Raw genomic sequence first — 12,768 nt, forward strand, 5'->3', positions numbered from 1 at the left:
CATCCAGAAAAACCCCTTAGGATTTTTTTGGAGAGGTTTCAGTACCCCCCGCCGACAGAGTGTCGAACCCGCGACCTCTGGCAGTCGTGTGTGAGAATCCCTTCAGTACTGCCGCTAGACCACCTGAGGTATCTCAAACTGTTGTGGGTAAACTTTTTATACTGACTGACTCCACCCCGAAAAGCCCCGCATCCAGGAAAACCCCTTAGGATTTTTTTTTGAGAGGTTTCAGTACCACCCCGCTGTCCCCGAGTATCGAACTGGCGACCTCGGGTAGTCGTGTGTGAGAAACGTTCATGTTCTCAAAACTGTTGTGGGTAAATTTTTTATAGTGACTGACCCCACCTCGAAAGGTCCCGCATCCAGGAAAACCCCTTAGGAATTTTTTGGAGAGGTTTCAGTACCACCCCGCTGTCTCCGAGTATCGAACTGACGACTTCGGGTAGTCGTCCATGAAATTGTATTATTATTTTATGAAAATCTTCTTTTTAATTTATGGGTTAGTGAGTATCTGCAATTCGAATTCAGCCAACATGTATCTTGCACCGATAATAGTTCAACCCGTAAGTAGACAAGTTAAGTAGGACAAGTTTGACCTACAGAATAATGACTCATATTCAATTGAACCACACCCGCCGTGCAGCGGATCAAATAGTGCTGAACCTACTGAATAATGACACTCATATTCTTAGAACTAATCTTGATGCCCAATAATTCGTGGAAATCCACATATGCAAGTCATCAAAGCTAAATCTGAATCAAGGATAGTCATGAAACCCGGAAAGCGATTATGTAAAAACAAGATCCTGGGGACATGGATGCGGCACTGAAAACGGGAAGCAAAAAATCTGAAAAGAAACCCAGAGATCAAAATCTTTGGATATCCATGAAAAGACATAGTAAAAAAAGAAGAAGAACAAAAAAAAAAGAGAAGTACAAGAAGTAGAAAAAGAATAAAAATGGAGATGGCAGCGAGCCATGGAACTGCCGGCGTCCAAGAGCATGGTTGATTTGGTTGAGTGCGGTAAACGTGTCTAAAAGGTTTCAAACGCAAATAAAAACCCGTTAGTTTGAGAGATTTACCGGCTTGAGAAAATGCTTTCAAACAAAAACTTCACGAAAATCTACTCTATTAAAATAGAGTCCTATTTTATCGACAAGTTTTTGGACTATTAAAATAGTTATAACAGTCCATCTAAAATTGACCTTTTAATAATATAAGTTTAAAAATAAGTATTATAGCCAATCAAAAAGTTTTAAGTTTCAAACTAATATTTGATTGTTTAGATTGTTTTTGAACCATCCTAGATTTTCTCAATTTAAATAAGATAATAATATTTATATATAAAAATATTTTAAATATATATATAGTTTGTAGATTGAAAACCTATTTATATAATTATCAATATTTATAACAAAAAAATCAGATTTCTTATATCCGTATCAAATGTACGTGCAATATTATATATTTAAATATTCTAAAATTTCTCTATTTTAATAAAATAATAATATCTCTATACCAAGAAATCATATCTTAGAAATATATATTTAATTCAAATATGTATTTATTTGTAATATATTTATAGTTATGAAAGAAAGAAATCAGATTTCTTAAACTATAATAATTATACATGTAACAATATGTACATCTTATAATCTAAAATGAAAACTGAAATTAATGATTATCTTTTGTTATGTATTCTTATATAAAATATTAAATTTAAAAAATGTATATTTTAAAATAAAATTACAATAATATATTTTATCGCAAATTTTTTTAACTATCAAAGTAATTTTTTATAAAATATTTTATATAAATTTATATCAACAAGATTACATATAAATTTTTCATCATTTAAATTATATAAAAATACATTTTAGTGTAATCTATAAACTATAAATATTTTTTATATATCATATGAGTATTAGATGTTCTTAAAATATTAAATTTGTTCCAATTTAAAACAAAATCGTGAAAAAATTTTAACGAATCCTTCAAAATTAATGTCTAACACATTTAAGAATAGGTCCAAAATAAAATTTAAATACTATTCATATAAATAGTATATAACTGTCACTGAAAATCTTTGAAACTAATAATAGAAAATAGAACCGTGAATTTATATTCAACACAATTAAAATTTAAAGTTAAAATTAGTAAAAAATGTTTACAAGTTTTATAAACATAAATAATTAATTTACAATTTTGTAAAAAGAACATAAGCCAGTTAAATAAAAATAATTTAATTTCACAAATTTATAAAAAAAATATCCCGCGTTTTAACGTGGATAGTATCCTAGTTATCTCTATAATATTATTTGAGAAGTCACTTTCCTATATGACGTGCTCACGTTAACTCTCACGGTGGTTTATTACAATGATACCCTTAACGAATTGAGTTTATTGTATAATTGACACTATTAATATTTTTTATTAATACATTCCTTTTATAACCAAATTATTATCAAAAAGAAATTTCATATAAAAGGCAATATCTATAAATATTTCTATTTCATTTTCATTTTTATTAATAAAACCATTTATGATAGTTTAATACTAATTGATTTTATTATTAAAACTGTCATTATTAAAAAAAAATTCTTTTTATTAATACATTCCTTTTATAACTAAATTGTCATCAAAAAGGAATTTCATATAAAAGACAATATTTAGAAATATTTTCGTTTTTATTTTAGTTTTTACTAATAAAACCATATTCTTATGGAAAATGCATATTTTTACTATTAAAATGCAAAAGATTAATATATTATTTCCTAGGTGGCGCGCTCATGTTAATTCTCAGGATTATTTAGTACATTGATACTCTTAATGAATTGACTTTAATATATAATTGACATTATTAATATTTTTTTTTTGTTAATACATTTATTTTATAACCAAATTGTTATCAAAGACGAATTTCCTATAAAAGACAATATCTATAAATATTTCTATTTTATTTTCATTTTTGTTAATAAAACCCTATTATGATAGTTTAGTACTAATTGAGCTTATTATTATAACTGTCATTATTAATATTTATTTTATTTTATTTTTATTAATACATTCATTTTATAACTAAATTGTTATCACAATAGGAATTTCATATAAAAGACAATATTTAGAAATAATTTCGTTTTTATTTTATCTTTTATTAATAAAACCATATTCTTATGAAAAGGCAATATTTTTACTATTAAAATGCAAAATTTTAATATATTTCAAATATCTTCTTTTTATTAAAGGAAACCATGTGATTATACCTTTTGATAGTTATTCTACAAAAATATCTGCACAGTTTTATGCAATTTTTTTTTTACATTATAAGTCTTACTCCTAATACTATTTAAATGCTTCAAAAATATTAAATAAACAACTGATTCTCATAAATCTAAACTATTAAACTATCGAGATAAATATAAAATATCAGTTAATCATTCATCGTCCACATAAAATACTTTAAATTCATAAAAACTATGTATTTTCTTTGTAGGAAAACAATTTTCATGGCTTCCATCTAAAGATTTCGTTCTTCTTTACATATATGCAAGATCAAAATAAACATTATAAGGTTTTTGAAAAAAAAAGAATATCTTAAAGAAACTGTTTCTCTTGAGATGGTTTTGATTGATGATGAGATAATTTTTAAAACTTATATATCTGTCAACTTCTACTAATCCTACAACTATAAAAATCAAAATTGAAGAAGAGGAACCGTATTCGTGCAACAAATAATTGTAATGACTTGGTTAAGAAGTTCGAGAACAAATTGGTAAAATTTGAATCCAAAATAATTAACACATCTGAGATCAATTTATACACTACATTTTAGAATTTTTGAAATAAATATTATGGCTAAATTTAATATATAGCACAAAAAAATATTATTGAACAAAAAAAAGCACAAAAAATTATAACACTGCAACTAAATAATTTATATATATAAAAATCTAATTTAATTAACATGAAAATACACAAAAATTACAACTAAAAATAATAAAAATTACACAAAATTATTACGTTTTGGTCTCTTTAAGAGGTTTATGCCCGCGCACATGGACGCGGGTGCGACACCTAGTAATTTATAGTTTGAGAGGCATCCATGGCTAAGAATTTCTTCCAAACCGGATGTACCTATTTTGGTGACAAAAGTATTTAGTTTAACTAACATCGTTTAATTATAATTTATATATTAGGTTCTATATTAAATTTCTTTTTCAGTTATCTTAGAAATCTTATAAACTTCAGAATTTCCTTAGATGATTCTGTGAATATATTAAATTTCATATGTTAAAACAAAATTGGCAGGTAAACATATAAAGACTTTATCTACAACACCTGCATGCATTACATGATGAACAGTATCTTAAAAATTAGGGGTGGGCGTTCGGGTATCTGTTCAGGTTCAGGTCGGATATTTTGGATTTTCGGGTATTTCGGTATAGAGGTATAGAACCCGTTCGGGTATTTCTGTACTTCGTGTCGGGTTCGGGTATTTTTAGTTCGGGTTCGCTTATTTCGGATCAGGTTCGGATATTTAGATTTTGAAAAAAATATTAAGTTTTTCATTTCTCAAATTTCTTATATTTAAAAATATAACTTTTACTTAACTATTTTTTTATTTTTAGTAGATTGGATGGTTAATAGATTTGGACATAACATTTTGAAACTAAAAAAGACATTGATTTGGTTATTGTTTTTAACTTTTGGACGTAACTTTTTGTTAATTCTTGAAATAAAAAGTTTGACATGCATTTTAAGTGAGTATCAAATCATTTTCTCTGTAATTCTATGTATCTCATATGAACTTAAAGTATATGTAATATCAATATAAATATTTTATATAAAATGAGAGATGTAAACTAGAAATATATGGTTAATTATACATATGTTCGGTTATCTTCGGATATCCATTCGGGTTCGGATATTACCTGTTCGGGTTCGGATATCCAATCTCTCCTAATTCAATACCCGTTCGGATATTTTGCTACTTCGGTTCGGATTTCGGTTCGGATTTCGGTTCGGATTTTTCGGATCGGGTTCGGGTGCGGCTTCGGATATCGGGTAAAGTGTCCACCCCTGTTAAAAATTGTCCAAACACATGGAATTAGCTCAAGTAGAAATACATCACAATCATAAAATACCTCCAAAGTCCAAACCAACCTTTTTCTCTATAGGATCGTGTGTATATATATTCTCTTCTCAACGATTCGAAGATAATTGATTCTTAACAATCGGCTTGTAAGAATCCGAATCCAGACACAGGCAAAACTTCATTAATCCATCGCTGCCTAAATTGAAAGCATATGCTAAACATATACTAATTAAACGTCGTTGTTACCTTACTGTAATTATAAATAAATAAAATAAATATTTATGTGTATTACTATTTAATACTATATACCGTAGAATTGCACGTGTGCAAAAGTTAATAAAACAAAATAACTTTCGTGAGAAATGGCTATAGCTAAATAAGTATACATTCTTTAAACTTCATATATATTATTTAGATTCTATGAGAATGGCGTATGCTTACGCCTTTTGGTTAAAATACATCTATGTATTTTCCAACTATTAGCTTATTCAATTCCGAAATAATATATTCCATATACAACCTTTTTTTTCTTTGACATAAAGTTTTTCCATATATATTAATTGTTTTTTTTTCTTTTTGTTTTTATGTTGAGGTGACAACAATTATTAATTATTTTTCAAAAACAAACTATTAGTTTAATTCAAAATTTTATACTTGGATAATAAATTATTTAGTTAAACTATTATATATTGACTACAAACTGAAGCATAGTTTTTGTTTTTACTAAAACACTAATCACTACGCCAAGCAACATTTTCTTATTTTTATTTTAAAATATATGTTCTTGTAAAACATCTTTACAAAAGCATATATATTATTTTATGCTAAATACAAAGCGTCTACGATAAAATGATCTTTGAATAATTTTTTTAATGTGCTTATGAGCTGCCTCTATATTATCCTTGTTACGATATTTGATATAACCCTCGCTCAAAAATTCCAAGTAGTTTAATAATATATATAATATATTTTAAATATGTTTCTCAAAATTTTATTAAACTACTTACATATATATATGTTTATATATATTTAATACTTACTTAATTTATATCTTCATCATCGTTTTTAATTGTACGATTGGTTAGCATCTCATCACAAAATATATTTTTTTGAAATTTGCTCGTATGATGCGCCATAAATTTTCTTAAAAAGTTGACGGTATATATAGAGAGATTCAACGTACATATATTCCCACATAGTCTAGAGCAGAGGCCTACATCAAAGAGAGTGTAATACTGAAGGTTGGTATCTTATTCTTACAAAATGGATTTTCTTAGGTTTAGCTCAAGTTTCTCACATGATTTAGAATTTTCTGATTTGGCTACCCTATTTATCTAACTCCTAGATTCACTATTACATGTCACCATTTGAATTTGTTTGGATTCCTTTTTACAAAAGTAACAACAAAAAATGAAGGAAAAATCGCACAACAAAACTAAATGGGATATGCTATTATAAAAAAAAAACTCGACAAAAGCATTGAACTAGCTTTGGCTAGACGTCTCTGGATACATCACTCTTATTTAATACTACCCGTACTACATTAGTCTACATGCTACTGCAATCTGACGAGCCAAATAGTGATGGTATATTTTCGGTTATGATTGTTGTAAAATGGGGTTCTTTGACAAAAAAAAAAAAGTAATTGTAAAGGTAGAAACTTGAGTGGCTGGCAATAGGCATGGGCATTCGGGGTCCCAATCGGGTTTCGGTTTTATCCATTCAGGTTATATAAAAGTTCGGTTCGGGACCGGTTCGGGTTCTATCGGGTTCGGGTCGTGGTTAGTAAATCTTCAAAGAAGCGGTATAACCCATTGTACTTTCGGGTTCGGGTCCTAATCGGTTATTCGGTTTAAAAAAAACTTGATTTGTACCTATTTTGTAACTAAAACATAAATGAAATCGGTTTTTCGAATTTAAAATACATGATTTGTACATATTTTAATAGCCAAAACATAAGTAAAATCGATTCAAAAATAAGAAAAAACATCAAACGTGATCATTCAAAATCAAGCGAAAGATAAACATAATTAGTGATAGAAAGAAAACCAGATAAATGAAATCATAAAACAAAAACTAAGTTCTCATAAAATGAGAAACATTATTCAATGAAAACAAAACCAAAATCTAAAAACTTTAGGTTTCAACCGCCAACCTTCATGTAACAGATAATTATTTTAGAAGTTCAATAATATCTTAAAGTATTTTGGATACATATTAAGAATTAAGATCATATTTGGTAGAAGTTATTTTTGTGATTTTAAATGTTTCGGGTTTTATCGGATATCCATTTAGGTCCGGGTTCTGTTCGGATAATACCCATAACCCAAAATACCAAAAAACAGGAACCATTCGGTATTTATGTCGGGTTCGGATCGGTTCGGATTCATTTATCGGATCGGGTTCGGTTCGGATTTTCGGGTTCGTTTATTTGCCCAGCCCTAGCTCGCAGTATAGGTATTTGGTCGTTTTATCATTTTCCGCTGGCTTTGAAGAAGAAACGGTGGACCAACATTGCCATAAATTGGAAGTTGGATATGTATATGATAAGGAATTTCTCTTTTTAGTCGGAAAAAGGTAAATACAAATGGTTACTCAAAAACGTTTTTGAAGTTTCAATGCCCTCCATTCGTATGGTTGCTCAAAAACGTATTTTTAAACCGCGTGCATAAAGCTTCATGAGCATCCTGTGCTTTGTAATAACATTTTCCCTAAAATATCAGATAGAAAATTTTATATTTTTTTACTGTAAAAAACAAGCAACCATAAACAGAATGAAAATGTTAGCTCCCTCAGCAAACACTTTTTCCAATGTATATGGAAACTAGAATGCGAAACTAAAAACCTCAAAATTTGGAACGTTTGCAATATATGTTTTGTTTTTGTTTGCAATAGAACGTGGTTTTTAAAATATTTTTAAATTTTAAATTTAACTTACAGTTTTGTATTTATGGAAGTGGGTTATAAAGAACATTAATACATGTTCTGATTGGTAAAAACTTAAACTACTTGAATGACTATTAACATGGTTTTGGCAGTATGCGCAACTGTAATATGAAACTATGAAATCAAAATTGGATTTGTAGTTCTTCTTCTTTTCTTCTTCCTTAAGATATACATGTTTTCAAAATCTCATTACCATCCAAAACAAATGTAGTGGAAATCGAGCTGGTCCAACCTGAGTTCATCTTTTGTGTCTCTCGGCACCTAATTTCTTTTTGGTCCATTTCAGATATATCCATTTTCCACAGAAAATATTACTAAACTACAATCTACTTACTATTTAAGGCTATCCCATTTACAATACCCACATTATATATACCCTTACCGTTCATGCAGTTCGGTAATCGGTACAAGCTTCACTCATAATTGAAACATTTTGAGTGGTGAGAGAGGTGCAAATTAAAAGACCCGGTGACCAGAGAAGTATCGGTGTATACCGGTGAGAATCAAAAGGTCCCACACGAGACAAGATTTACCTATCTAAAAGCACAAGTGGAAGAAGTATAGGATTAAAATTAGTACATGATCAGATTTAGTTTTAAGAAGGATATTTGAGAATGTGCTTTGTGAAGCATCATCAGTAGGATCAAGCAAGCCCAGTCATATATATTCTTCTCTTTGTCTGCCTTTTCTTTTGTCCAGTATAAATCCTCTCTTACCCTACACTCACAAAGCAAACACACTATCTACTTCTTTTGAGTTTTGAGTTTAAAGGCTTTTGAGAGAGAAAGATATGGTGCAGTTCACTAAGCAATTTGAGGGGCAGCTTGTTCCCGAGTGGAAAGACGCCTTTGTAGATTACTCTCAGCTCAAGAAAGACCTCAAGAAAATCCATTTGTTAACCAATGGAGTTGAAGAGGAATACACAGAAACTTCTCTCATCAAAACCATCAAGTCCTCTTTAGGAAAGCTTTCCCTTTTCGGTAACAAGGAACGGGAACGCCCTCGTGCCATCAAAGTACTAAAATTATACCATCATCCTTTGTGATTTTTATCAACTATTCATCTTTTTCTGTACTAATGATTATGATGCTTTTTTAAACAGGTTCATAGAAAGCTTGCTTCTTCTGTAAGTAACAGTGACGTGTATGAGACGGTACTCCTGGAGACGATTGCTGATGATACCGATGCTGCAAAAGAGTTCCTCATGTGTCTGGACACGCAGCTCAACAAAGTGAATCAGTTCTACAAGACAAAGGAGAAAGAGTTCTTGGAGATAGGGGAGTGTTTGAAGAAGCAGATGGAGATACTCATTGAGGTCAAAGATGCTTTCAATCAAAAGCAAGCTAATGGAGAGTCTACTCAAGAATCAAAAGAAGACGATTCCTTATCATGCACCATCTCATCCGGTAATAAAAACATACAAATCTTGCATTATAAGTATCTCAAAGTTCATTGGCTAATTGTATACATTTCAAGAAGTGGTTTGCTTAGTTTGCTAATTGTATACATTTCATGCAGAGGAAGACTCTATAAAAAGCAGAACAGAGGAAATACAACTTCAAGAATATTGCTTAGAGGATCTGGACAACAATGGGGAACAAGCATTGAAATCTCCGAGATCAGAAGAATCAATCAAAATCAACAACGAGGACTCGAAGCTGAGGAGAGTTTCTGGTAGGGTTTTCAGCTGCCAGGGGAGGAATCTGAAGATAAAGATCCCATTGACTAATCCTTCACGTAAATTCTCAGCTATAAGTTACTTCATCAAAGAAGATTTGATAAACCAGTCATCGTCAAAGAAACGTGGTCCAGATGGAGTAAATAAGCTGAGAATCAGCAAGAAAACCCTAAACCATGCCGAGAAGATGATCAAAGGAGCTTTGACAGAACTCTACAAAGGGTTGAATTATCTCAAAACTTACAGAAACTTGAACATGTTAGCCTTCATGAACATTCTCAAAAAATTCGACAAGGTAAGCTTTAAATCAGAGGATTATTTTACAAATAATTTTTTAATTTGAATATAAGAACATCCTTATGATAATGTTTTAGGTTACTGGAAAACAAATCCTTCCAATATATCTAAAAGTAGTGGAAAGCTCTTACTTCAACAGTTCGGACAAGGTAACTGGAAACCCTACGTTAGTTTTTTTTTTTGTTTTTCAAGTTTGTGCAAGCGGAAAATCGAAACCTCTTGTCCTGTCTTATCATTTTATTGTAATCTTGGGACATGACAGGTGATAAATCTATCAGACGAAGTTGAAGAATGGTTCATCACGCACTTTGCTGGAGAAAATCGCAGAACGGCAATGAAATATCTGAAACCGCACCACCGTAAAGAGTCCCACTCTGTCACCTTCTTCATTGGTGAGTCTTTTTAATTTTAATATCTTTACCTGTTGATGTTGTGACGTTTTTATTTTTCACTTTCAAACACGAAATCTTTTTGTAAGACCAACCACAAATAAAAAGCGTTTAGACCCCATCACACATTAGGATTACAACCTTTAAAATTTTTGGGTTTTGTTGGTTGATACTCTCTGTTTCATAGCATTATCTTGTCTTCTGAAGTATCACTGCAGATTATATGGGTTTGGTTTAATCTTGTTCTCAAATATAATCTCTATTCAGGTCTATTCACTGGTTGCTTTGTTGCTCTTCTTGCTGGCTACATCATTGTGGCTCATCTGACTGGAATGTATAGAACACATTCTGAGAACACTTTCTACATGGAAACTGCATATCCTGTACTAAGGCGAGTGGTCTAGTTAAAAGTTTAAATCTTAATTATCGTAATCTAGAAATAGAAGAAATTATTCAAGTAGAAGCTAATACCTGTCAGTTTGATTTATTTTTTTGTTATGCAGCATGTTTGGGCTCTTGTTTCTGCACTTATTCTTATACGGTTGCAACATATTTATGTGGCGAAAAGCGAGGATAAACTATAGTTTCATCTTCGAACTTGGTTCGAAAAATGAGCTCAAGTTCAGGGATGTTTTCTTGATATGTACGGCTTCAATGTCTGTGATAGCCGGTGTCATGTTTATTCATCTCTTGCTTCTTGCCAAAGGTTACTCATTTGGACAAGTTCAAGTGATCCCTGGCCTTCTATTACTGGTAATTAACAAACACTAGCCACTCTTAATCATGTGTGTTTTTATGTAAATTTGTAATCTAATATGTTTGTGATTTTTGCGGTTTTGAAGGTCTTCTTCTTAATAATGATTTGTCCCTTGAACATTTTCTACAAATCAAGCCGTTACCGGCTTATATCAGTCACCAGAAACATTGTATTTTCACCTCTTTACAAAGTCGTGATGCTCGATTTTTTCATGGCTGATCAACTTTGCAGCCAGGTAACAGTTCCATGGACCAAAACTGAGCTAAGAATCTGATGTTTATCATAAACTCTTAAATCAAAATCTCATCTTTGAAAAATGGTATCTCACAGGTAACTATGCTAAGAAACCTAGAATACATAGCTTGCTACTATATAACCGGTAGCTACGCAACACAGGACTATGGATATTGTATGAGAGTCAAGTACTACAGAGATCTTGCCTATGCAGTTTCCTTCCTCCCATACTACTGGAGAGCAATGCAGGTAAAAAAATTAAACTAAACATCATTGCTTCTTCCCCAAGTTTATTTTTCTTCTGTCCCAAGTATGGGTTTCCACTTTATAAAAATACTGAAAAAGTCTCTGCCACAGTGTGCAAGGAGGTGGTTTGATGAAGGCGAAAGGAGCCACCTAGTGAACCTAGGGAAGTATGTGTCAGCAATGTTAGCCGCTGGAACCAAAGTGGCTTACGAGAAAGAGAGGAGCATTGGTTGGCTCTGCCTTGTGGTAGTTATGTCTAGTATAGCCACAGTTTACCAATTGTATTGGGACTTTGTAAAAGATTGGGGTTTACTTCAACATAATTCCAACAACCCTTGGCTTAGGAACCAACTCATGCTTCGCCAAAAATCAATTTACTACTTCTCTATGGTACCAAATCAAAATCTTTTACCACCTAATCAAAATGTTTTGACACTCCTCTGTATTTTCTCATCCTCTGATTTCTTTTTGTAGGTATTAAATATAGTTCTAAGGTTGGCATGGCTACAAACAGTTTTGCACTCAAGTTTTGAGCATGTGAATTATAGAGTGACAGGATTGTTCTTGGCGGCTCTTGAAGTCATCAGGAGAGGACACTGGAACTTTTACCGGTACAATTAACCTCCCTTTAAGGATCTTTTTGAGCACCAGAATACTGATTCTTGCAAAACAAAACCAATGTTGCAGATTGGAGAATGAGCATCTAAATAATGCAGGGAAGTTTAGAGCTGTGAAGACAGTACCACTTCCTTTCAGAGAAGTTGATGAAGAAGACTGATCTAATCGAATCAGTAACCATTACTATTAGCTTTGTCAGAGATTTGAAAGAACAAGAGGAAGGATGTTCTTTCTTGATTAACCATATTGTGTGATCTGATCAAGAAGCTTTATATCATTATTATTACTATTATTTTTCTTGTCCGAAAATCTCTGAAACTATTGAAGTTAAACAAGAGAACATAAAGAGAACAAAACACTTGATTTTGTTAAGTAGAAAAAGTTAAGATGAATCTGGCAAAATCTGCTGCGCTAAAGAGGCGAGTGACTCTCCACTTTCTTTACCTCATCAACCTTCTTCAGTGCATCATCATCCTTCGACGTCCAAGTAGATATAGAAAACTGGGA

The 12,768-nt window shown here is 31.2% G+C and overlaps 1 protein-coding gene across 1 annotated transcript; it reads left to right on the forward strand.

The window, feature by feature from the left end:
• The first annotated feature begins 7,929 nt into the window (after nt 1–7,929).
• LOC106409876 (phosphate transporter PHO1 homolog 1-like) lies at nt 7,930–12,455 on the forward strand. Its single transcript, XM_022704402.2, has 12 exons — nt 7,930–9,057; nt 9,145–9,448; nt 9,561–10,015; nt 10,095–10,166; nt 10,280–10,409; nt 10,674–10,797; nt 10,910–11,159; nt 11,249–11,398; nt 11,494–11,646; nt 11,755–12,033; nt 12,118–12,254; nt 12,331–12,455. Exons 1-12 carry the CDS (start codon nt 8,833–8,835, stop codon nt 12,419–12,421), a joined length of 2,370 nt encoding a protein of 789 aa, XP_022560123.2. The 5' UTR covers nt 7,930–8,832; the 3' UTR covers nt 12,422–12,455.
• Nucleotides 12,456–12,768: the final 313 nt, after the last annotated feature.

Source organism: Brassica napus, chromosome C6, assembly GCF_020379485.1.
Source record: "Brassica napus cultivar Da-Ae chromosome C6, Da-Ae, whole genome shotgun sequence".
Lineage (NCBI taxonomy): Eukaryota > Viridiplantae > Streptophyta > Magnoliopsida > Brassicales > Brassicaceae > Brassica > Brassica napus.

Coding starts and splice junctions, on each gene's coding strand:
- LOC106409876 (XM_022704402.2), top strand. CDS start 8,833: ATGGTGCAGTTCACTAAGCAATTTGAGGGGCAGCTTGTTCCCGAGTGG. Junction 10,798..10,909: donor ACTGCATATCCTGTACTAAG/GCGAGTGGTCTA, acceptor TTTGTTATGCAG/CATGTTTGGGCTCTTGTTTC. Junction 11,647..11,754: donor ACTACTGGAGAGCAATGCAG/GTAAAAAAATTA, acceptor TCTCTGCCACAG/TGTGCAAGGAGGTGGTTTGA.